This window comes from Lissotriton helveticus, chromosome 12, assembly GCF_964261635.1.
Source record: "Lissotriton helveticus chromosome 12, aLisHel1.1, whole genome shotgun sequence".
In the NCBI taxonomy this organism is placed as follows: Eukaryota; Metazoa; Chordata; class Amphibia; order Caudata; family Salamandridae; genus Lissotriton; species Lissotriton helveticus.
In genome coordinates this window covers 468,258,674-468,285,568 of record NC_136073.1, presented here as the reverse complement: position 1 = coordinate 468,285,568, position 26,895 = coordinate 468,258,674, and the positions used below count along the sequence as shown (strand labels likewise).

General features: G+C 46.4%; 1 protein-coding gene across 1 annotated transcript in view; it reads left to right on the top strand.

Annotated features, from left to right (window-relative positions):
• Nucleotides 1-26,895, top strand: part of NECAB2 (N-terminal EF-hand calcium binding protein 2) — a 1,192,488-nt gene that overhangs the window by 921,749 nt on the left and 243,844 nt on the right. The window contains exons 7-8 of the mRNA XM_078668986.1: nt 6,136-6,254; nt 11,878-11,957. Of these exons, the coding sequence (XP_078525112.1) occupies nt 6,136-6,254; nt 11,878-11,957 (199 nt within the window). The remainder of the gene's footprint in view (nt 1-6,135; nt 6,255-11,877; nt 11,958-26,895) is intronic.

The following is a 26,895-nucleotide window of genomic DNA, read 5'->3' as shown; positions in this document are numbered from 1 at the left end:
TCTTGGTTTCCATCAATCTCATGAAGTCCTTATTTAGCAAGGAGTTTTTTTTTACTCCTTCGTCTTTTTCCTCATGAGAAGATGGCAGCTTCTCGAGGCCACTTGCCTATCACATATTCCAGTGTGTGGGGACATCATATCTTCTAGAACAGTCTTCTTTACATTGGAAGGCAGAAGATTCAGACCAGTATTATGGCTTAGCGTCCAGTCCTGAACACCAGGAAGATAGGAGGGTGCAGCATCTCACAATTAAAAAACTGTTTAGTACACCCATCAGACTGTATAGTATGTATCACTACTGTGATAATAAAGTACTATATTCTTCCATAGACGAGAAGCACTGGGCTGGACTTTATTTCTTGGTGCATGTTGAGTTCTGAGCTCTTGTCTTCTACTCTATATGCCTGAAGAAGCCTACGACTGCTCACCTTTGCTACCCTGAAAGTCAAGTGCAGAAAGGCTGGCCAGTTTGAAGACCATAGTATAATGGACCCCAGGACACCAATGGGAAATTAACTCAACCAAGGTCTAACAGTGTGTCTACATTTTATTTCAGTCTTATCACCCCACTTCCCCATTAGGTTCTGTAGAGGTTTTTTAGCAACTGTGAGAATGAAACCATGTTGTCTAACGCTTGATCTCTCATCTGTCTGGTCCTGGAGTACATTGACCTCAAGTGGGGCTTGTTTTGAATTTTGGGCCTACATATGCTTTTACCAGTGTAATGCATGCCACATCTGCATAAAACAAAACTAGAATTATTTTTAAAGTTTTCTTTTTTACGTCATCAGATATTTTAAAATCTGTCCTTGTCACCAGATCAATCAGCTTCTTAATCTCCTTTCTCTCTTGAGATCCAAATACCACATTTCACCTAATATAAGGAGTTGCACCTGCCAGCATTTTACGAGGGTTCACCCATACATCTCCTTACAGGCATAATTGTTTTCACATAACTATATTGCTCCTTTTGTTGTTGTAAATGAGTCTATTCTTCAGTCTGCCAACTTATAATAATAATAATCCACATTTGTAAAGCGTGAACAATCACCCGTAAGGGTCTCTAGGCGCTGGGGGCCGTCGGGAAGATTAAGCAAGCTATTGCCCAGAGTCACATGGTACTGGGCTAATCTGCCTCTGGCACCGGGGATTGAACTGTGATCCCCAGATTCCAGAGTCAGTCGCCCTGGCCGCGGCGCCACACCTCTTCTACCAACTTATGTGATACAAGTCCATGCTGCCACAGAGTCATCTATCCGTTATGTCCTTGCTATTCCCAATCGTTAAAAATAATTGAGAGCGCCAGTGATGCTTAGAACATTTGGGAGTTCAATACTCGCTCCAAGGTAGGTTCAGATAACATGCACATGGTCAGTGCTATACTACCACATGCAGAATCCCTGTTTGGGCTGCAGACATAGTCAAATAATGCTTATGGTGTGGAGGGCAATAGTAAAACTGAGATTACAGCTTGTCATATAGGTTTAAATTCATTCTATGTTGAATGTATTTACAAATTCAATAAATAGGCTTTTGAGGGCCTGTTGATTGACCAATGACAGATGCAGAAACAGGCTGTGGTTTATGACAAACAGGTTTATTTCCGTGCACAGATTTAACCCCCTTCATGGCACACCTTCTGGTCATGAGTCCATCCCACATACTATTAATCTTTGCAGCTGGGTTCTCTCCCTGTACAACTCCCACTTAACCCATAGCAACTGGGCTCCTCCTCCTGGCTTCTCGTTCCTTATATTTTTCTAATTCCTGGGGGGCTCTAGCTTCTTCCACCTCAAAAGAAGGAGAACCTATAGTAAAGAAGGGTGGTCTTGCATAGCCAGTCTCCCATGCCCTCGTCCCTGGTTGTTACCTGAAATAAGAAGGACCTATGGTAGGAAGGGTGTTGCAATAGCCAGTCTCCAGCCCCACTGATAGAAACTTGGCTGTTATAGCCTCAGGCTGCACCTCCTTCCATCATAAATTCCTCCTCTTCCATCCTCATTGGTAGAGGAACTGCCCAGGGAATTCTTCCCCTTCCCCCCTCCACTATTGATCTGTCTCTCTTGTGACTCTGTCTCAAAAGACTCCCGGCCCTGCCCCTTTCTCCTAACTAGCTGTCCCTGGTTTTCTTGGTGTTTTGTAGTTTCCCTGTTGTAGGGATTATTCTGGCTCCCTGAGTCCTGCCTTTTCTACATTACCAGGTAAGTGAATTTGTTCTCCTCATTCTAGAATAGTTGCCTGGTCAAAAACAATTGCAGCTATTTAGTTTTGGCAAGCTACAACTTATAGTTCTCTCTTGTTGATGGTTATCCCCTATCCTCCCACTAAGAGTCCACCTCCCAGCCAAATAGGTCCCTGCTACAGATGCTTCTGACTCTGTAATCTGGCTCTGGGGGTATCTTACATTCACCTTCTCAAAGTGCCCAATGTATTAAACCATTTTATGGTTGCCAACACCGTGATTCACAAAATACCAAAGTTTACAACTGCAAAATTTGCTTACCATGCAATTCCACTTTAGACCCAGCCATATTCAAATCAGTCCTGAACCTGCTCCGCATGGGAACAGTCCAGCCCGAACTGCCAGGCTAGGCTCTCCCTAGGCCAGGAACAAGCATTCTGGCACCGGTTTCAGGGTATCACCGCAAATCAGCCAGGCTTGCTCGACTCCAGTGGCATGGCAAGCATGAGACCCACGTCTGGGCATAGCCGTCACACTCGGGGCGACAAATGCAGAAAGAACAATTGATGGGAGGATGCTGAATAATGTAAAACATTCACTCGAATACAGAGATCTGGGCTTAAATCCAGCGTTTTTTTGCTCACCGTGCTATTCCAGTTTGGACCCAGTCAAAACAATAATGGAATTAGGCCCAGATCTCAGGGTGAGTGCATGCCATTGTTCAACAGTCCGTCCATTTGCATCAGTATTTGTGTGGGCACTGGTACCTCCAGAAATGTTGGCCATATTTTCCTGGCTTTAGCTCCAATTTTAGTATGTTTTAAGAACTGCCCAGTTCCAATCCCATAGACCTCCCATGCCTCCTCTATGATCATATATTTATTATCCATATAGACATCTGCCCAGGTTACACAGGCTCGCCTTCACCATGTATCTATGGACATGGTGTGGACAATCTGCACAAAGGGAGTTATGCTCCAAATGTGCATGCCAGGCTCAGAGAGTGCTCGCTTAATAATCTGTTTGACCACCTGATTCCAGATACCACCAACGTGTCTCACTATATCACCATAAGTGGCATGTGAATTGGGATTTCTCTGCCTCTCATCAGCACTTTTTCTAATGCGGTGTCCACATGTGTCCCTTTGACTAATCTCTTTTGTCAGTTCTCGCCCTCATCAAGCCAATGCATTGCATGTTGAAAGTGAGCTGTACTAGAGCTCAATGTCTGGTGTTTCCAGTCCACCTCTATCCCATTCCATTTTAGGGTAACTAGTTCGATACTGCTTCTTTTTCCAGCCTGGAGTAATTCCAGTAATAGCCTAACTAGCTCAGCAATCACCTTTTTTGGTATTGCGTACATTGTTCTAACAGTACATAAAGGCAGCATGGCAATAAAACCATTTTGGCTAGGGCAACTTTTCCTATCATCAATAGTTAAAGCTTGTTTCAAAATTCCATAGTGGACCAAAGGCTGCCTATTACCCTACCTATATTGAACCTGTGTCTGTCAACTTTGTCATGTATGCTGATTCATGTCACTTGCCACACTTGGTCAACAAAAGGAAAAGACCCTTGGGTTTAATTAATACAAAACTACTTACACAAAAATACATTCATACCAATGTCAAAGATCAGAAAACCCACAGTGTGCAAAAAAATATATTGCAATAAACAGTGCAGTTTTATCTATTTATTTGTTCAAAAAAATTCAATCGTATAGAAAGTCATTAAAACAATGGGAAATACTGCAAATACATCATATCAAACACAATAAATTAAAAATAGCGAGAGACAAAAGTAGTGAATCATTGGAGTAACATCAAAAGTCATTAATCCGATTAGAATCAAAAACGTGTGTCTAATTGATTTCAAAACATGACATCTACCGAACTAGGAACCACGTTGGGTCCACACGCTGTCCGAGAAAGCTTCAGGTTCGCCGTAATTGGGAACCGATAGATTTGTGCCGAAAACAAGGGCGGGACCGACGGGTGACTTTTTGCCCCGTTTTACATTTCAATATGAGTGCCACTTTGTGAGCACCTTACCGAGAATGCATACGCTTTTAAAACCTTTCTCTTCTTATTTGAAGCTCCACCATCAAGCATTAAAAAGTTTATGATTGTAGGATTGCTGGAACGCGGCTCCCTCCCTAAATATATAAATAGCCCTTCAAGCACCTCACGCTAAGAGCTTGCAATAATAAGAATGCATCACTTTCTGTGAAGTGGGACTTTGAACCACAAGTTGATACCGACCATTGAATTTGCACTTCTAAACACAGATATAAATCCACGAAGAGCCCAAGAAACCTGAACAGCCAATCTTAATTGCAATTATGAGACAACATATCACACAGTCTTGAAAAAGGTGGTGCATATAAAGCCATACACCGAAACGCGTCGACGCTGATGAATCTGAATTAAATCCGAGGAACACTCAGGGTGTCATGTTTTGAAATCAATTAGACACTCGTTTTTGATTCTAATCGGATTAATGACTTTTGATGTTACTCCAATGATTGACTACTTTTGTCTCTCACTATTTTTAATTTATTGTGTTTGATATTATGTATTTGCAGTATTTCCCATTGTTTTAATGACTTTTTATACGAATTAACTTTTTGGAACAAATAAATAGATAACTGCACTGTTTATTGCAATATATGTTTTTACACACTGTGGGTTTTCTGATCTTTGACATTGGTATGAATGTATTTTTGAATAAGTAGTTTTGTATTAGTTAAACCCAAGGGTCTTTTCCTTTTGTTGACCACATCGGTATCCAGTCCCTTGGTTGGTGGTCCACTCCCATTACTTTTTGAAACTTGCCACACTTGGTGCACTTGAATTTATAATTTTTTGCAACTGGATAACAGCAAATAGTCCACATTTCTTAGATCTACTGTGTAGATGAGTGAAGTGTACGTTTTCAAAACTTGTGACTATCTATTTTAACTTAGGGCCTGATTATGATCTTGGCAGAAGGGATACTCCGTCACAAACGTTGCAAGAGCTAATATAATAAATACAGCCAACAATAGCTTTCCAGCCATAGCACACCAACCAGTGCAGATTGTTGCCGTTATGGGCAATCTATTATAAGAGAGGAATGTTAACAAGAAATATAAATTGTTACATAATCTTTGGGAATGTTTACAAAATGTCAAAACATGGACATAAGTCTTTGGCATGACCAGAGACACAACTTACTCCAGGAGTAAGTCTTTTCAGAACCACACCCTCGAGTAAACTGTGGAGATTGATACCTGTCCCAGAAGAAACATTCAACTCAAGAGGTGATGGAAGTCTTGGTTGTGATAGGTCCTGGCAATGTGTAATTGCATTGATGGCCAATAAAGAGAACTTATGAGAGGTGCCTATAGTAATCAATAGAAAGGGATCCTACAGATCATGCAAACATTGAGGGACAAAGAAATCCTAGTCCAGGGAATTTGAGAAACAATTACATTCATGTAATTTAATGTTTATGGACTATTTAAGTGGGAGAGGATGTGACCTAATGGCTAGAGCTGTCGACCTCGACGCAGGGGAACAGGGTTTGAGTCTTGGTAGGGACGCTGAACATCCTGTGATTCTGGGCAAATCTCTAAATCTCCACGCCCCTAACATAAATTGAATGTGTCCGTTTGTAACGCAACTGGTGCTCATGTAAAGTGCTCTGATACCTTCTGGCCAAGTTTACGCTACATAAAACTCCCCCCTCAAAAAAGTGCACATATTGTAAAGATGACCGACTGTTCTGGAATATGTGCACTTCCATAGATATGTAAAGTAGGATGGTCAGTCAAAAAAAGCATAGGAAACTTTGTGCCCTTTATGTACAAAAGCATTGTAACTTATTTGATGTTTCAGGTTGGAAGCAAACAAGTTGGTCGTCTGCACCTTGAGTGATATTATCTTTAACCTGTATGTTACCTTTGTTTTTAGACAGTACCACAGTAAACCCACTCAAGGCCATGGTGACCACTGGTACGAAGAGCCTGTGTCTAATTACACCCCAAATAACAGGATTGCTACGAAGGAGCACAGGAAGATTTTTCAGACTGGTAAGGAATTTGTTTTGTAAAGTCAGATTGCTTTATGATCTGTAGATGACATGCGGAATGCAGTTTATTGAAATGATATTGTCGCCCACCATCAGCTTGGAAAAAGGTGTACTCACCTCATCAGAAAAATGAGAATGTGTTCAGAGCCGGCTTTAGCGCTGGTGGCGCCCAGTGCGACAAACATTTTTGGTGCTCCCACACCCAATGTCCACCTCCATGGATTCTCTCACTACCACCAGGTAAAAGTGCCCCTCATCTCTCCAATCATACGTTACTGCTAAACACAGCACCCCCCTGCGGTCAGCGCCCCCTCCACAGGTCAGCGCCCAGTGCGGCTGCACCCATTGCACTGCCTTAAAGCCAGCACTGAATGTGTTCATAAATCTTACATATGGCATCATTTGGACCCCTGACCCTGGCTACCAGCCTTATGGTGCAGAGGAGGGTCCGCCTGGTAACCTTGAAGTCCCCCGCTGCGTCGGCAGGAAAGCTTTTAATAAAAATGTACCGCAGGCCAGCTTGCTTTTTCATGGCAGTCTTCTTGTTTTTGAGTTTTATAGAGACAAACACATTGAAACGCGGGGGTTTATTGTGCAGTAAAAAAATTATAGGGACCAGGCGCGCTGGGAGTTTTCTCCCAGGGTGTGAGGGACAATGTTCATTTTCCTGTTGAGCGCGTGGGCTGGAGCATGCGCTCTTGCTTGTTAGGTCGGGTTTGTGAGACTCTTGTGTCTAATATTAGACTTGGAAACCACCCACACATCACCATTTGTTGGCATCATTGTCACTATTCTTTGTTGCCTTCTCATTGGGCAAACCTTGCAAAACGTCACTTCCTTTTCTTTCCGTGGCACCAAGTACAGATTAATCACCTAACGATTAGTGTCCCTCCGCTGGTCACCCGCTACATCAGGTGACAAACCACAGTGCAGCCCAAGGAAGATGAACAACCAGGGAACAAAGAGGCCATTTTAACCCTTCTTCTTCCTTCATATTGGTCTCTCTCGATGGCTTGAGCACAACTTGAGCAGCCGGTAGACATGCCACTGCAGGAGTGACATTGGGAAGGCGCATGGAGAGGCAGCCAATCAGAGAGTGTAACCCTGGGAGCATCAGACGCAGCTGCTAGACTGAAACTCCATGGGTTCACAAGAACGCCAGAGTTTATGCAGAGGTTTGCTATCACCACCGCAGCTTACACTCATGATGCTGAATGCGAAACCACTGGGGAAAGCAGACAAGCTGCAGGAGAGACACTCCATTCATTTGAGGCACGTCTCAAAGCATGGGCAGCGGGGGCAAATACCACTGTGATGAACAAACAAAACCCGAGGACGTAAGAGTTTGTTTTTAATTTACAGACCGATGTTTCTTGCAAGAGTTGGAATAAACTACCACATCGCTTCACTGAAATCATTTGATGAGTTCTGTGGCTTCTCTTGTTGCTTACCTACCCTGTCCAAACATTGTAGGGCATAATGCAAAACCGCCAGATCGCACAATCTGGTGCCAGTTTTGCATGCCCGCCTTCTATTTAAGCACAATATTTGCATACATTAAATTAAAAATAGAAAATAGCAATTGGTGTTCTTGGAACAAAAAAAACATGGACAGTTTAGAGGTTTTTTTCTTAACAGGTTACCCTCCCATGTAATTTGACCGGAATGACCTTTTATTGCAAGTGATCTTTAGTACATTTAAACTCCCACAGGCAAACAATAGAGGGGGGTCTTCCTCTTAACCAAGGCTTAGTCACACAGCACAGGGTAAACCGCATCAGCAGCCATTAGCACAGACCAGGAGGGAAAGTTACCACATCACTTCACCTAAATGATTTCGGCAGTGTTTTTCATTTGTTTACGTTCATCAGTCCCCACTACTCGCTCAACCATTTGGTTGCCTCTTACCGCTCTATTGTGATCTTCAAGGCCTCACCAGCCCTGGCCGGATCCACACATAGCTTCCTGCGCTCTCCATTCTCTATGCTACTTATTCTCCACCCCTCCTCCTGCCCCCATCTGGTGCTTCCACGCCCTTCCCTCCCTTGTTTTGCTTTAAAACAAGCGCTATGGCCTGGGCAACGTTGGCCGCATCATAGCCCCTTTCCTTTACAGTCATGCTGTCCAACGCCACCCACCCTCCCGCTCACTACCCACACCCGACTGACAAAGCCACCAGTTGGCCCATTGGCGAGACCTATTGGATTTGCCAATGCTTGTTCCTCTTTGCCAGCATCATGCATGTCATGGCGGTCATAAACAGGAACAATCAAGTGTGCTGGAAAGTCTGCCATAAATGAGGCTGTCGTTATGATACTGTGAGGGATGGGCTTCTGACAAAGAGATTTTAATGGTGGAGCTGGATGAGGCTCTATCGTCAGAAACCAAGCGGCTCCCGGTCTTTAAATAAGGTAAAGCAGCCAAACGTAGGTTGTGGGAGGGTATATGCATTCTGGGAGCAAGTCACAAAGTCTCTATCTGACATGGTTTTGGAGGCAGTGGAATGTACACCACAAATGTGCCTACTAGGTCTTGGTGGGCGCTTGGAGCCACAGAACAGGCGGTTGGTTCTAAATACTCTGATACTTGCTAAGAGGAATGTGGCTAAATGGTGGGATAGTAAAAATGTGACACGGCAGGAAAAATGAATTAAAGATCTTGTGTATTGTAGAGACAAGTTGGCATGCTATGCTGAAGAGCTCCCTATGTCACCTGGACCTAAGGATTTCTGGGCTCCTCTTGCAACCTATTTACTCTCTGTGAATGAGAGGAACTCCCCAGATACTAACTCGGACATATGAAGACATGGGTAGAAATGATTAACATATAAATGTGTTGAAACATGTGCTATGTGGATGGACAACTGGTACATGATGTAATCCGGTATTCTCTTGTACTAATGTGTGATGAACATGCCTTGCATGTTTCTTTACAGTAGACTGTTGTAACTGTATTTGTGCAAAATTAATAAAAAATTAAATTTTTGGGGAAGATGCCCCCTTACCAACCCACTCTAAATATATCCACCAATTAAAGTATACCAAAGAATGTGAAGTTCTCTCCGCCACGGGGTGACTCCCACAAACACAGCTTCTTCCATCAGAAAGACCCCTCTTACGCAGCAATTGATGAAAATTGCAAATAATTGTCTTTTCCACAATGATGTTCATAATCCAGTTAATGCAAACAACAAAACCTCCCCTCTAAGAAGGACTGGCACTCACCAATAGCCTTCAGCTGATGGTTTCTAGCGAAACACAATACAGTAGCCCTCATTGTGCATTCTGTTCAGTGTGGTCCGTCTTTTGCAAACTTTCACTTCTTCCTGTGAAACAAAGATTGGTGACTATTCATTTCTTCCAATATTAAATTTTCTTAGCTTACTAATAATTGCTTCCAATCATTTTTCATCTTTTTTTCTGAGCCCCACACAATTGTTTCGCTCTTGATGAGTTTTTAGTGGAGCACAGCGAGCACTAAGTACCAAACTTGTTTGCAGCATAACATTTAAAGACCAGTGCCATCTCAACTGTTCATCAAACAGTATGTTGTTGCAAGGATCATCCCTCTCTGGTGCACAGCCATTGTCCCCGTTAACCTGCTGTGCTCCGCTAAAGAGCGATACACAAATATGAGGCTAGGAAAATGATAGATTGGAAGAAATCACTAGGCAATTGGTGAAAGCTTGTCCTATATTCAGGGCCGGACTGGAAACCAAAACCGGCCCTGGCAAAGTGCTCGGCCGCCCCCTCCCCCCATCCCACTGGGGCATTAGAGGTGCCGCCGAGCTCTTTGCCAGGGACGGTTTTCCGGCGATTTTGGTACAGGGCCGATTTTGCAGCTATGTTGCAAAAACGGCCCTGAAACAAAAATGGCGCCAGGGGCCCAAAACCGGCCCCACCCGTGCGGCCTACTGGGGGATTGCCCGGTGCCCGCTGCGGCCAGTCGGCCCTGCCTATATTGAGTACTACAGAATTAAGGGTTTTATTTCTTGCCTACAATAGTTCCAGGGAAAATAGCTATGCACCAGAAGGAGATGACCCTTTTAGTAACATACTGTTTGTTGAAAAGTTAGGAAGGCACTAGTCTTTACATGTTTCTCTACAAATGAAATGGGTGCTCATTAACTGCTGCGCTCCACCGAAGAGGTCATGAAGAGCAAAACACATGTCCCTGGTGATTAGAAAATGAAAGACTGGAAGAAATAATAGCTATCATGCTAGGAAAATTAAATATTGAAAGCAATTAAGAGTTACCAAGCTTTGCTTCACTGGAAGACCTGTAACTTTGCAAAAGATGTACCAGATTGAACAAAATTCACTGCAGGAGCGGCTTATTCGTGTTTCACTTGAAGTCCACAGTTGAAGGCTACTGCCATTCTTGTTTTGATTGTTGGAAAACGGAGATATATATTTCTTCCGTAAACCAGTTTTCATGGACGGTTTATTGTCAAGCATATTTTCTCATGGTTTTGGAGCCTGATTTGGAGTTTGGGTGTTTCACAAACTAAATGGATATTCCGTCCACCTTAGTACAAGTGCCATGGAAAGTAATGCATTTGTAGTGAGGCAGACAAGATATCTGTCATGTTAGTGATAGAGTAACCCGTCCGCCAAGCTCTAAATCAGTCTCCACACATCCTCCATACTTATATCTTGATTCAACAAAAAATACTCTAACCATGATAATAGAAAATGCCCATTCCTTAACCACGTAGACCAATAACCTCAACGACTGTAACACCGGCACTGGCAATGGCTTTGGTGAAGAGAGCAGCTGACTCTGATGTAGAAGATGCCATGTGGTGGATGTGAACATCCAAATAATTGAATCTGTAGCAAGAGACAAGGCACAATCTAGAAGCAAGTCAATAACAGCAGCATGCGGACTCACCTAGTGGACCTTAACAAAGCACAGAACACAGCCACCTGTTCAAGTGGTTAGTTGGTGCATTGGCTTTGGATTCAGAATGATCTGTAGCCTTATCTCTTGATCCATCACATGCAGACTTCTTGGGGTCTGGTAAATACTCTATCAGATTTCTGTTCCTTAAACAAATCCATTACACCTAGGCATAAATAAAGTGAAGCAGTACATACAAATCATCCTGATTAAATGGATGACATTGATAAGAAGTGTCAAGACCTGAGTCACTCTTATAATAGTGGCAGGGGCGTAACACAAGACCCTGCCCTCCCTGCGGTGCAGTGGGACCCCCAACCATCCAGGGGGCCCAAATCCTACAAGGGAGCCACCTACCCAGCAGATAGCCAATGAATATCTCTAAGATATATGAGACTAAGGGGCCCCTCTTCACATTGTGTAGGGGAGGGCATCATTGTGTGTGATGCCACTCCACAGGAGTTGGCATTGTCTAATAATCAATACTGGAAAAATCATTCCTTTCTCAGGGCACATAAAAGTGGAATGAAAGCTAAATGGTGTAAATGTGGTGTCTTAAATGGTTTTCCAAATAGTATGTATGTGTTGTAGTTTAGGAGACTGATGTTCACCCTTTTGTTACTCAGAGATGGGGAAGGGTGCAGCTATATCATGCCATAACCCAATTTCACCTGTATGCATTCCTCCTTCTGCATTCATGAAGCTACTCTTTCTCCTGCTAGGTTCTTGCGTGTCTAAGGAGGAGGGGCTTGAAACGCAGATTAACCGGCTAGCTGAGCTGATTGGACGGCTGGAAAATAAGGTAAGATAGAAGTGCTTCATTGTGTTCTATAGAAAGACCAAGAGCTGCACTGTGCATGTCTGACACGACAACTGAACCGAGTGGAGCAGCTGCCCTGGGTACTATGATCACCTTATATGCTTTGAATGGACAGTGAAAATACAAGTCTTCTCTGATGAAGCAGGTATCGACTTTTCAGCGTTCTTTCGTGATCCGATTGATCACATCGAAGTGGCAGTGGTCTAGGCAATAACCCAATATAACCTGTTTCAGCGTACTTATAAAATAAACTGGATGAACTTAAAACCTGAGTCCGAAGCCCAAGCCTATCTCAACCCGTCCCAACCCAACCGAACCCTTGGCCCGCGCATTCACTGTAATGTGTCTGTTTCATGGAGTATTTTTGTTAAGCACAGATATCATTAGCCTTTACACTTTCCTTTCCTGCCAAAGGTAGTAAGGGAGGTTACAGCAATCCAGCCAGAGCTTTCTAATGAAGCATCTATTGATTTGAGTAAACCAATTAAAACTTACATGTGCATGTGTGTGTTGCATGTGTGTGTGTGTGTGTGTGTGTGTGTGTGTGTGTGTGTGATGAAAATGTGTTATTTGTTATGGGGCAGATGATGTGTCCTTGTCTTGACACTGCTGTCCTTGACGTGCTGCTGAAGCATCCAAGTAATCTGGTGGTTGTCTCCGCCACATTGGTTTCAAGCATAGAGCAGGAGTTTTCATGCTTACCTGTTCTTTGGGCATTTGGAAGGGCACAATGCATTCAACTTTTTGTGTCCCTATTTGGTATGCCACTTGGAGCATTTTTAGGAACCATCTCTGGTATATTATAAATGGACTGATTTCACGTGCATCTGTGTGTTATACTCAACTAGTTCAGAAATTGTATTTTGATGGCTTAGATAAAGATGAACGAACGATATCCAGCCACAGTCAACAGTGAAAGTGTTACTGACCAACTGGGAGTAGGCTGCTTTTCAGTCTCTTCCTGTTTAGCCGCACACCCTTGTTTGTGGCCGACAATTTATTTCACAGCAGGGTTATGGGCACTGAAAAAGCCCATCACCGTACTGACGTCTTTTCGGCTCTGTATTGCTGCAATAGGTCTGCTTCAGCCTAGCATTGTTTTGTAAACATGAGATCTAACTGTTAAATAGGTTGAGAACTAAGTGGACAAGCCAGGCAACCTTTAAGCAAACATTGTTGACCAATGGCAGCCAATTGTCTTTTATGTTCCCTCCCAAAAAATGAGCTCAGATATTTGATGCTTCCCTTTGGACGAATAAGACACTTTACAACGCACGCGTTACAACACGTGTCATTACAACACATTTTTTACATCCAAAATTCATTATAACTAATGTCATTACAACGCATGTTCTTACAACGCATAGGGCCCGATGTAGGTAAATCTGATTTACCGACTCTAGAATACCGAATTTTACCGATTCGGTATTCTAGATTCGGTAAATCAGATGTAGGAAAAAATGCGGTAATTTTTACCGAATCTGTATTTACCAATTCAGTAATAGCCATTGATTTCTATGGGCCTTGAGGCCCATAGGAATCAATGTCAATTACCGAATCAGTAAATACCGATTCGGTAAAATTACAGAATTTGCAAGTGGGACAGGGTGTCACTTTGAAACCCTGTTGCACCCCTGATTCTGGCTTGTGTGCCATGTGGCACACATACATGTATGTCTGCCACATGGCACAGGTGTACATGCACAGATGTGCATGTACACAGGAATTCGTTATTTACCATGACATAGTTTGTCATGGTAAATAACGAATTCTTAAGGGCCGGTGGCACTGTTTTCAGTGCCACCTACATGAAAAAATGGCAATTCGGTAAATGTACCGATTTGCTAATTTACAGATTCGGTAAATTTACCGAATCTGTAAATATACCGAATCGGTAAATTTAAGGCCCCCTACATCTGTAACTCCAAATACCGGTCGGTAACGGCCGAAATCGGCTGTTGCCGACCGGTCTTTGGCCTCCTACATCTGGCCCTTAATCCATTACAACGCAATTACTATTCTAACTCTGCTGGGTCGTTACTTTGGGGAATGTGTTGTAATGGATTATACAATGTAATGACATGATTGTAATGGATTTTGAAATGTATAAAATGTGTTGTAATGACACGCGTTGTAAGGCGTGCGTTGTAAACGATGTTTCCCCTCTTCACACGTTTCAGCTTGCTGCAAAGTCCAGATGCAAGACCACAAGAGATGTTATGCCTGATATATATAAATATATATATATATATATATATATATATATATATTTATATATATATATATTTATGTTTGCAGATTAGTATCCCATGCTGATGGGTGTTGAACTATGACTGCTGTTGCTTATCTGTGAAATATTCTTAGACACATCTTTAGAAAGGACAAATGCTGAAGCCATGTCTGGCGATCATTATAGGCCCGGGTGCTGTAGTGTTGCGAATATTAGGTGTCTCTCTGATGACTCACGTCAGTGGCAATCATTTGACCAACAATAAACGGATGATGGGTTCAGTAGATTCATATAAGTTCTAACCTGTGATTTGAAAGCTGCACCAAGACATGACAAGTTAATGCTTGCATGTCTACCTCACCATCTGTTATTACAGATCTGTGTACACTGTGGTTCAGGCAAGCACATGGACAACTCATTTTTGGCTAATGGGTGCCCACAGTTTATACCACTAGATTAAAATATAAACATTTTCTACTTAAACTGAATAGTGTTATTTAGATAAATCTTGCAATGCCTGTAGGGGGTTAACAGTAAATGGTACAGATAATTAACGATATTAGACTTCTTCCTTGTAGCTATAGCACTGGATGTCTGTGCATGCTGAAGGGCGGATGAAAGACATTAAGTGATAGGTGGCCAGGTAAGGCGGAGCTAAGGAATTCACTCTGTTCAGGGTGCTTCCAAGCTTTTGCTTTTTGGACACTTTTTAGGTCGAGCTGGCGTGGACTGTGCACATGCGCAGTCTCGCTCGCGAGATTTAATGATTTAGAGTGGCTTACCCTAGCGCCTACCGCCCCTCGTTCCCATTGGCCGGCTTCACTGTTTATGCTAAACGGTGGCCGGCCATTGGGAAAGAGGTGTTAATGACGTACACTTTTCTCTTTTTCTGCCGTCCCACTTGGATGGACTGCCCTGACTTCCTGCTGGCGTAAAAGGTTTGTTATCTTTATGGGGCCAAAATACATGGCCCCATAAAGATAATAAAAACCTTTTACGCCAGAAGGAAAGCAGGCTGAGGCCGTCCAAGTGGGACGGCAGAAAAACTGAAAAGTATGTGTCATGCCGAGCGCTTGTTTTTTTAATCCATCCAGAGTTCTTATTACCTCTGTTTGTTATCACTTGTTGCATTCAAGTTATTGGGTGTATTTCAGGTACTTATGCTGCGGCCTCCCAGTAGTTGGAAGCGCTATATATCCATATAACTCATAAAATAGAAGCATGCTTGTTTCTGCTCCAGTGCCTTTCTTAACTGGGTCACCGCACGCGAAGCCGGCTGCAGATGGCAGCTGAATCCTCCAGTGAAAGGAAGGCCCAAGTTGGTGAACCTTCCTCCAACCGTTCCCCCCCCACCCCCCTCTGCCTCTTCTCGCTTTGGAACAAAACACAGCTCTCCAGATCCCGAGACTCAACTCGGCCGAAGAAGCAAGCGAACAAGAGATTTCCTCTTCCAGGCAGCAAGAAGTGATTTGGCTGGCGCCCAGTGAAGTTGGAGCCGGGCCACTAAGTTGACGGGGAATGTTCGATGCATAAACGTAGCACTTTTCAAGAAACCAGGGCCCACTAATCACCAGGGGAACTGGACACAAACTGCACAAACATAGAAAATCAAAGATGCGCTCGCTCCGGGACCACCCAACACTTCTGCGGTGAGTTACTTCCTAGTCAGTTTATTTTTTTTAGGTGTGGGGGAGGGAGGGGGGTGCTGCAGGTGCCTTGAAGCTCAACAAGGCCAACAGCACTGAAGAGCTGGAAAATAGAGTTGCATCATATATATGACTGGCCGATTTAGGCACGCAGATACAATTGTTAAGTCAAGCGTTAAGCCATTTAAAATCACGGCACTCGCACTAGAGTGCACTGTGTGATTCAGGACTGCTCTGTAAGATTATCACGGAAGGCACTGGGTGTGTTGTCTAACTCGGGTTACTTAGATTTGTGGTCTGTGAACATTTGAATCACTTAGAAATGGCCCACCGCAATGTCCACATTCCTGGAATAGTATCAACTGTTTCCTTATTACACGCATGTGAAACAGTATTTCTGGCAGAGTTCACAACTGTATTTTTAAAGCTTAAGCCTCCTTGATCCACCTGCTTCCCCTCCCGTGACTCCTTCGTACACAACCCACCCCACCCCGCCCTCACGCTTCACGATCCCAACCCCATGCATTGGCATGACGAGAAGGTTGGCCCTGCCGCGCGCAGATTCCCTGCCGCCAGGTGGTCTTAATGGCCCCTGATGTGAGAGATTGAATGATGATGAAAATATCTGGAGGTGGGAGGTGAGGAGGCAGAGTAGGGGGCCTTCACTCCCCTCCCCGTCGCCCCGTCTCTCAATGGAATACAAATGCTTGGCAGAGGCACCTGGGGAGGGATGCACAAACAGTGCTCTCTTGGTGAGAGGAGGCCAGGGGCGGTAGTGACTCTGGAGTAGGCAGGCTCATCTCTAATACACATTCCGAGAGGCACGTTCATGTCTGTCTCTTTAAATCTGTGTCTTCTGTGGTAATATCTGTGTTGGATCGGATAGGTGCAGTTGAGCCTCCGCGCCTCACCTAATGTTTAGGAAAACGACCCACCAAGAGGCAAACTACCCACCGGAGTACTGACTTGGTGATAAATTTGGAGTGTTTTCAGAAAGCTAATAGAGATGGTACAGTCAGTCACATGTATACAGCTGTCCAAGGGCACTGTGTGTGTGCTGCATGTTGAGTGGGCATGCTGTGTGTTTGCGTGCCCTGCTCGTCAAATACATCATGCGCAGGGTTAGCTTTTAAAGGATGTTTTGCAGGGTAAATATTAAGACAATTCTATTTGTGTTCCGAATAGTATACACATACGTACTCTTTGTGTACAGTATAGTTTGTGTGCGCTGGGGAGTGGTTTGGGGGGAGGATCTTATAGGGGATGTGTCTATGAAGGGACAAAATCATAAGCCATTTGCGTTTACGAGGCATGAGGGCACAAGGTCATGAAGAGGGGTCGGGGCTTTGGGCTGAGATCTGTCCCACAACATCCCTCACCCCAAAACAAAAGCTTCTGAAGCTACCACTAATGCCCTGGGGAGTATGTAAAAAAAAATACCCATGAAACACAGCAGCGCCCACCCTCCAGATATGAGCTGGAAACCCACATCCCACAATCCACACCTGCAGTGTGAGAGACACCAGTGTGTATGAGAGACAGCAGAGTAAGAGACAGCATTGTGTGTAAGAAAGACAGCAGTGTGTGAGAAACAGCAGTGTGTGTGAGAGAGACAGCAGTGTGTATGAGAGCGACAGCAGCGTGTGTGTACTAGGGAGAGCATGGTGTGTGTGAGAGACAGCAGTGTGAGAGAGACAGCAGTGTGAGAGAGACAGCGGTGTAAGAGACAGCATTGTGCGACTGTTGACCCTTCCAGGTAGGTCGCTCCTCCTCCGCACAGCACTGCCTGTGTGTCCCTGCCCCAGCTGCCGCTGCTGAGGAAGTTTTAGGCCATCCTCCACCCGCAGGCTACCACCTGCGCTTCATCCCTGGTGGCCAGCGGTAGGCCGTAGGTTTGCTCATCCTCCATTGTATTGCCTGTATTTTCTTTCATTGCTCCTGTTGTAGTGACTGCATTTTCATTGTTGTGTCTGTGACTGCTGTTGTCTGTCTCCTCCGCTGCCTGTACTTGGTCTGTGGATCTTTTGACTGGGTGTGAGTGTTTGATTGGTTCAGACGCTCCGTCCATCACCACCCCCTTTTGTACCGCTTTTGGCCACCATAAGTGTGGCAGGGCATGCTCAGACATGAGTCCCTTGCTCACTTTGCCACTGGATTTAAGCAAGCCAGGCTGAAGACGGCTGGAATGCCAGAAACCGGTCCTCGGAAGCTTGTTTCCGGTTCAGGGAAGGCATGGCTTGGCAGTTCGGGCTGGACTGTTCCCATGAGGCACAGGGTCAGACTGATTTGCATATAGCCATGTCCGAACTGGGGTGGCAGAGTGGGCTAAAGAACGGTGATGGATTAAACCCAGATCTTTTGACTGGGTGTGAGTGTTTGATTGGCTCAGATGCTCCGTCCATGACCACCCCCTTTTGTACCGCTTTTGGCCGCCATAAGTGTGGCAGGGTATGCTGAGACGTGAGTCCCTTGCTCACTTTGCCACTGGATTCAAGCAAGCCAGGCTGAAGACGGCTGGAATGCCAGAAACCGGTCCTCGGAAGCTTGTTTCTGGTCCAGGGAAGGCATGGCTTGGCAGTTCGGGCTGGACTGTTCCCATGAGGCACAGGGTCAGACTGATTTGCATATAGCCATGTCCGAACTGGGGTGGCAGAGTGGGCTAAAGAACGGTGATGGATTAAACCCAGATTTTTTGACTGGGTGTGAGTGTTTGATTGGTTCAGATGCTCCGTCCATCACCACCCCCTTTTGTACCGCATTTGCGTTTACGAGGCATGAGGGCACAAGGTCATGAAGAGGGGTCGGGGCTTTGGGCTGAGATCTGTCCCCCAACATCCCTCCCCCCAAAACAAAAGCTTCTGAAGCTACCACTAATGCCCTGGGGAGTATGTAAAAAAAAAATACCCATGAAACGCAGCAGCACCCACCCTCCAGATATGAGCTGGAAACCCACATCCCACAATCCACACCTGCAGTGTGAGAGACACCAGTGTGTGTAAGAAAGACAGCAGAGTGTGAGAAACAACAGTGTGTGTGAGAGAGACAGCAGTGTGTGTGAGAGAGACAACAGCGTGTGTGTACTAGGGAGAGCATGGTGTGTGCGAGAGACAGCAGTGTGAGAGAGACAGTAGTGTGAGAGAGACAGCAGTGTAAGAGACAGCATTGTGCGACCGTTGACCCTTCCAGGTAGGTCGCTCCTCCTCCGCACAGCACTGCTTGTGTGTCCCTGCTGAGGAAGTTTGAGGCCATCCTCCACCCGCAGGCTACCACCTGCGCTTCATCCCTGGTGGCCAGCGGTAGGCCGTAGGTTTGCTCATCCTCCATTGTATTGCCTGTATTTTCTTTCATTGCTCCTGTTGTAGTGACTGCATTTTCATTGTTGTGTCTGTGACTGCTGTTGTCTGTCTCCTCCGCTGCCTGTACTTGGTCTGTGCCCGTTCTCTCCCTCTGTTCCCCTTGCTGCCCCCGTGTCTCTCTGCCCGTTTTTGCCTTCTGTTGCTTAGCTGCCCCTGCATTTCTGTGACCTTTCTGCTCTTTCTTGTGACCTTTGTGCCCTCTGTGCCACTCGTTTCCCCTGTTTTTTTGTGAACTTTCTGCCCTTTCGTGGGACCTTTCTGCCTCTGTGCCACTCATTTCCCCCTGTTTTTTCGTGACCTTTCTGCCCTTTCTTATGACCTCTCACCCTCTGTGCCACTCGTTTCCCCCCGTTTTTTTGTGACCTTTTCTGCCCTTTCTTGGGACCTTTATGCCTCTGTGCCACTCAATTCCCCCCATTTTTTGTGACCTTTTCTGTCCTTTCTTGTGACCTTTGTGCCCTCTGTGCCACTCGCTTCCCCCCGTTTATTGTGACCTTTCTGCCCTTTCTTGTGACCTCTCTTTGTTACCTTTTCTGCCCTTTCTTGTGACCTTTGTGACTCTGTGCCACTCGTTTCCCCCCATTTTTTGTGACCTTTTCTGCCCTTTCTTGTGACCTTTGTGCACTCTCTGCCACTCGTTTCCCCCGTTTTTTGTGACCTTTCTGCCCTTTCTTGTGATGTTTGTGCCTCTGTGCCACTCGTTTCCCCCGTTTTTTTGTGAGCTGTCTGTACTTTCTTGTGACCTCTCTGCCTCTGTGCCACTTGTTTCCCCCCGTTTTTTGTGACCTTTATGCCCTTTTTTGTGACCTTTGTGCCCTCTGTGCCACTCGTTTCCCCCTGTTTTTTGTGACCTTTTCTGTCCTTTCTTGGGACCTTTCTGCCTCTGTGCCACTTGTTTCCCCCCGTTTTTTGTGACCTTTCTGCCCTTTCTTGGGACCTTTGTGCCTCTGTGCCACTCCTTTCCCCCTCAATTGTTGTGCCCTTTGGCCTTCTGTTTCCTTCGTCACCCTTCGCCGCTGCGTCCCCTGTGGCCCTGCCCACCTGACTGCCCATTCGCTGCCCTCACCTCCCGCCTCCCAGCTGCTCCTCCTCCCACCTCCCCATATAGGCCGGCCGCTGCGCGGTGAGGAGAGCTACCCTTGACCCTTCCAAGTAGGTCACTCCCCCTCCGCACAGCCCCGCCTGTGTGTCTCTGCCCCAGCTGCCGCTGCTGAGGAAGTTTGAGGCCCTCCTCCACCCGCAGGCTACCACCTGCGCCTCATCCCTGGTGGCCAGTGGTACGCCGTAGGTTTGCTCATCCTCCATTGTATTGCCTGTATTTTTTTCATTGCTCCCGTTGTATTGACTGCATTTTCATTATTGTGTCTGTGACTGCTGTTGTCTGTCTCCCCCGCTTCCTGTATGTGGTCTGTGCCCGTTCTCTCCCTCTGTTCCCCTCGCTGCCCCCATTTCTCTCTGCCCGGTTTCCCTTCTGCTCCCCTCGCTGCCCCCGTGTCTCTCTGCCCGTTTCTTCCTCCTGCTCCCCTCTTGGCCCCCGCGTCTCTCTGCCCTTTTTTGCCTTCTGTTGCTTAGCTACCCCTGCATTTCTGTGACCTTTCTGCCCTTTCTTGTGACCTTTGTGCCCTCTGTGCCACTCGTTTCCCCTTGTTTTTTTGTAACCTTTCTGCCCTTTCCTGGGACCTTTCTGCCTCTGTGCCACTTGTTTCCCCCTGTTTTTTGTGACCTTTCTGCCCTTTCTTGGGACCTTTCTGCCTTCTGTGCCACTCGTTTCCCCCCATTTTTTGTGACCTTTTTGCCCTTCTTGGGACCTTTTTGCCTTCTGTGCCAGTCGTTTCCCCTGTATTCTTGTGACCTTTTTGCCCTTTTGTGACCTTTCTGCCCTCTGTGTCACTCGTTTCCCCCTCAATTGTTGTGCCCTTTTGCCTTCTGTTTCCTTCATCGCCCCTCACTGCCCTCGCCACTGCGTCCCCTGCGGCTCCACCCCTCTGACTGCCCATTCGCTGCCCCCGCCCACCAGCTGCTCCTCACTCCCACCTTCCCATACATGCCGGCCTCTGCGCGAACGTGCCGCTGGCGCGCGGAAAGCCCGCCTGTGCCCGTCCGCGCCTGGACCACGCCCAGCGCCAGAACCCCTGGCCCCCGCACCCGACACGACGACCGCCGCCACTACGACGCCAGCACTCTGCACGCTCTCAACCCTGGATGGACCCACAACTGCTTCAAGGCCTCCCCGAAACGAACACACAGTCCTTTCACCTGCCGGAACTGCAGCTAAACCAGCCACAGAGCCGACGAACCACCCACCAAGAAAGACCTCAACCACCTCCGATGCATACTACTGAACACCCGCTCCGCACGCAAACACGCCATCGAGCTCTGGGACCTGCGCAACACAACCACCCCAGACGTCGCCTTTTTGACCTGGTTGAACAACTCTTCCGCACCCGACATCGTCATAGCCACCCCAGACGGCTACAAGATCACCTGCAGAGACCGCACCAACGGAGTCGGAGGAGGAATCGCCATCGTCCACAAGAACAACATCAGGGTCTTGACTAGCACCGACGACGCGCTCAGCACCGCCGAACACATGCATTTCCAGATCCACACTGACCCCAACTCCACCCTCAGAGGCACCCTCGTCTACCGACCCCCTGGACCTCGCCCCCAGTTCAGCGACTCCATCGCCAACTTCATCAGCACGAACGCGCTGACCTCCACCGACTACATCCTCCTCGGAGACCTGAACTTTCACCTTGAGAACAACGACAGCAACTCCACCACCCTGATCGACAACCTCGCCAACCTCGGACTGAGGCAACTCGTCACAACGCCCACCCACTCCACTGGCCACACGCTCGACCCCGTCTTGTCCTCAAGCCCGCACGTCTTCGTCAGCCACACCACCGAACTTCTCTGTACCGAACACCGCTGCATCCACTTCACCTTCCAGAAACCCACCACACACCACCGCACCCAACAGATCCCCCGCCGCCGCTGGAGCAAAATATCACCGAACACCAACTACATGCAAACCTCGCTCTCAGCCCACCCACCGAACCCTCCAACACCGACGTCGCTGCCCACAACCTCAGACGCTGGATCGAGGACTGCGCCAACACCCTTGCCCCGCTGAAGAAATCCCCCCACAGAGACACCAGCAAGAGGGCCAGCTGGTTCACCCCAAAACTCTTAGATTCCAGGCAAGCTTGCCGGAAACTAGAAAAGAAATGGCACAGTGAAGAAACTCCGGACAGCCACGCAGCACACAAGTACGCCGTCCGCAACCACCACCACCTCATCAGGGCTGCCAAGAAGACCTTCTTCAAAGACCGCCTTGACAACAACACAAACGACAGCTAGGAGCTCTTCAACATTGTTAAGGAACTCTCCAAATTCACCACATCTTCAACAAAGCAAGCAGCTCCATTGCACCCCCCTATACGCAACATCATCAATCTCTCCCTTGAGACCGCGACCTTCCCAGAGAGCTGGAAACACGCCGAGTTTGAGTTTGAGTTTAAAATATTTCTTAAGCGCGCGTACACCAAGCGGTTTCATGGCGTTGTAAAGTACTAAAACCCTGAGGGGCAGGAAAACAGGAGCACAAGAAAAGGAGCTTATAGAGAGAAGGCTTGTGTGAAGAGAAAGGTTTTTAGTGCCTTACGGAAAAGTGTGTACTGGGGGCAGGATCTCAGGTGAGCCGGAAGGGAGTTCCAGAATGCAGGGGCAAGTGTAGAGAATTTGGAGCCTCCCCATTTTTTGCGTTTGAAACGAGGAACTACGAGCAGTTGTTGGGTGGATGAGCGTAGCTCCCTGAGAGGAACATAGGGTTGAATTTCGGAAGTGATAAAAGCAGGAGCTGAGCCGGACCGGGCATTGAAGATGATGCAGCCCAGCTTAAACTGGGCTCGTTCTCGTATGGGGAGCCAGTGTAGGGACTTGAGGAGGGGAGTGACGTGGTGTGATTTGGGCAAGTTAAATACCAGGCGGGCCGCCTGGTTCTGGACCAGCTGGAGACGTTGCACGCTGTACGCGGGCATGCCACAGTAGAGGGCATTGCCGTAATCCAGGCGGGAGGTAACCATCGCCAGGACTATGAGTTTGAGGGCAGAGAGAGAGAAAAACCGAGAGACTTTGCGGATAGTACGGAGAGAGAGAAAGGACGAGGACACAACAGAGCTGACTTGGGAATGAAGGGAGAGTTGGTCATCCAGTTTGAATACGAGAGTTTTTACAGAGGAAGATGGAGTCGGGGGGGACCTAAGGAAGGGGGCCAGAAGAGAGAAGAACAGGGACTGGAGCAACCACCTGTCAACACCAACTCCGTTTTGTCGGGGTTTATCTTCAGGTGGTTGTAATTCATCCAGTCCTGGATGGAGGTCATGACAGACTGGAAATTGCATATGGACTCGGGGGAAGAAGATAAGGAAAAAATAAGCTGGAGGTCATCCGCATAGTTGTAAACGGAGACCTCCAGCTGTTGGAGAGCGAAGATGAGGGGGGCGATATACAAATTAAATAACAGAGGGGAAAGGGATGAACCCTGGGGAACCCCGCATTGAACCGCACGGAAGTCCGCCGAAAAATCACCCAAGCGCACTGCCAAAGCCAACCTCCATGAAGGAATGAAGGCCGTCGCCGACTGGATGAAGATCAGCCGTCTGACGTTGAACTCGGACAAGACGGAGGTCCTCATCCTCAGCTCCAACCTGTCAGCCTGGGACAACTCCTGGTGGCCAACGGCACTGGGTGCAGCCCCGACCCCCACCGACCACGCATGCAACCTGGGAATCATCCTCGACTCAACGCTCTCAATGACCAAGCAAGTCAACGCCGTCTCCTCCTCCTGCTTCAACACCTTCCGCATGCTCTGCAAGATCTACAGATGGATCCCGACAGATACAAGAAAGGCAGTCACCCAGGCCCTCGTCAGCAGCAGACTCGACTACAGAAACGCCCTCTACGCGGGAGCCCCGACCAAGCTCATCAATCGACTACAACGCATCCAAAACGCCTCGGCATGACTGATCCTCGATGTACCACGACACGGCCACATCACCGCCCACCTGAGAAACCTGCACTGGCTCCCCTTCAACAAGAGGATATCCTTCAAGCTCCTCATCCACGCACACAAGGCACTCCAGAAGACCGGCCCAGCCTACCTCAACAGACAGCTCTCCTTCTACACCCACAGTCGCCAGCTATGCTCCGCCGACCTCTCACTCGCCACCGTCCTGCGCATCCGAAGAACAACCACTGGCAGGAGATCCTTCTCCCACCTCGCTGCCAAGACATGGAACACCCTCCCACTGAGCCTACGACAGACCCAAGATCTGCTGACCTTCAGGAGGATACTAAAGACCTGGCTGTTCGATCAGTAGTGGCCCCCCCCTGCCCCCCCCCAGCGCCTTGAGACCCTCGCTGGTATGTAGTGCGCTTAACAAATGACTGATTGATTAATTGTAAGAGAGACAACAGTGTGTGTAAGAGAGACAGTAGAGTGTGAGAGACAGCAACAGTAGCATAAATAAAACGCATTGTTATTTGCAATGTCAAGAGCTCAAACTCGCGTAAATGCGAGACCTATTGCATTGCAAATGCAATAGGTCTTGCATTTGCGAGAGATTAAGCTAGTGGCATTGTAATTGTCAATGCCATTTATTTATCTGTTTTCAAAACCAACACATAAATAAAAAGTTTTTCATTTACAATGCCAATAGCTCTAACTTTTGCAAAGGCGAGACATATTGCATTGTAAATGCTTGTTAGGTATGCGCCTTGACTGTGCATTGGAACAGCCTAAACAGCCGCAAGATCAGGTTATTCCCTCTGAGTAGGTTGTATTTTCCTTCTCTCCCAAGAATCCGCCTGTTCGTGTAATCAAAATAGCTGGCTGGCATTGAAAGGTGTGCAATGTTAGCAACCATGATACTGGAAATTATAAGGCAGGAGCACAGACTCCCCCAGTCCATTTATAAGCAGGTAGTCATGGCGCAGTGAAGTATGGTGGTTATCACTCACCTCAAAGATATCTCAGGAGGCCTAGAACATCTCCCTCCAAACGTAAGCCACGAATTGAATCAGCTTCAAGTATTTTGAGCAAGCCCAAAAAAGTATGACGAGGCCACTGCTAAAAATTGGATCACCGGTTCCATCTAATCATGGCCTTAAGCATTTTTTAGTTTTCTCTATTTCCTTTCATTTTAATGCAATGCATTGTCCGAGTGCGCACAACTTTTGAGCCCCTTTTCTATGTTACCTTTTTTTTTACTTTGTTTGTTTTGTCAATTCTCTTTTTATCGATTTACTTAAACATGATGCAAATGCTGAAGTTCTTCCTTCGGCTATATTGTATTTTTTTGTTGCATTGTCGTTTGGGTGGTTTATTCAATAAAACATCTTATGCATTTCTCTAAGGATCGATTTAGCTGCTCAGTCCAAGCTATCGAACGAGAGCCAATGTCACCCGTTCGAAACCTGTTGTCATGAGTGGCACCATCTGTTTGGGCAACGTGGGAGCTCTGTCACTGCTCACATCAAGATGTGACATCTCTCCCTGTCTCATGTTCCTGTTCCTTGTGTGCACGCTTTGAGCGTACAAACCTTTTCTAGGTAAATGGCCAAAATAAAAAGACAAAAAGACAAATTACAGATATCTTCGACCTTGTATGAGATACAGAGGTGGGGAGGCGCAGTTCCTTCACACGGCGAACTGGAAATGAATTTTATTTAAAAAACCCCTTTCAGTTGATAGTCTAAGATGTGCCACATAAAAGATCAACCCAGCGCAGCCTTTTTTGAGTTAAAAATGTGTGTTTTCCGATAGGTAGAGTTAAGGAGTAAATTAAGATACAACAGCAATTTTCTAAAAGAATTCTTAGTCATGAATATAAATCAAAAATATTACAATATATTTTCAATAATGTTACTGCAAGAAAATCTGTTAGCTGTATGGATACAATTGCATTAGAACTAATGAATATGAATGTGAATGCTATAAAGCTTATAAGTCGTGAGCTATTATATGTAATTGGATCTATAATACAATATAAGAAAGGAAAAAGAAACAAAGGGAGCTGTCAGATTGTAAAACACCTCCTCCTATCTGTAAAGGGAACTGGCTGGGATATACTGCGGGGGGTGGACAATTGACCGGATGACCACACACAGCGGGTATTCGATATGAACTGTGGCCATCGTGGCTTATACCACCCCTTTTATAATTAAGGCACCAAACTGTTCATTACCACTTCTCAGAGGCATTCAACAATTTCATTGCCAGATTTCGCAATTATTCAATGAAAAGCATAGTTTAAATCTGGAAGCCCCTCTGCAAGATATGCCATTCATTGAAATGCTCTGAATCTTCATATAGCATGCTCTTTACTGCTATCACGTATGCATTGTGTTTGCATTTAAAAGGATTTATTTAGCAGCCCAGGCGCTGACAAAGGAAATAGCCCCAAGGGAATAATTCCGCGTTTAATACGTGGCATTCCTGTACCATCAGCATTTCTTCTCCGAGGGGGAATTAAATTAACTGTTTGTAAAACATGCTACCGTTTTACATTCTGGTAATTGCATGTTGCACATTGCAGGCTATTAAACCCCAGCTGGGGGCAGAGGTTCTGTCAGACCCATGTAGCACTTTCATTCATCGGGCCCTTACTTCCATCAGTTGTACC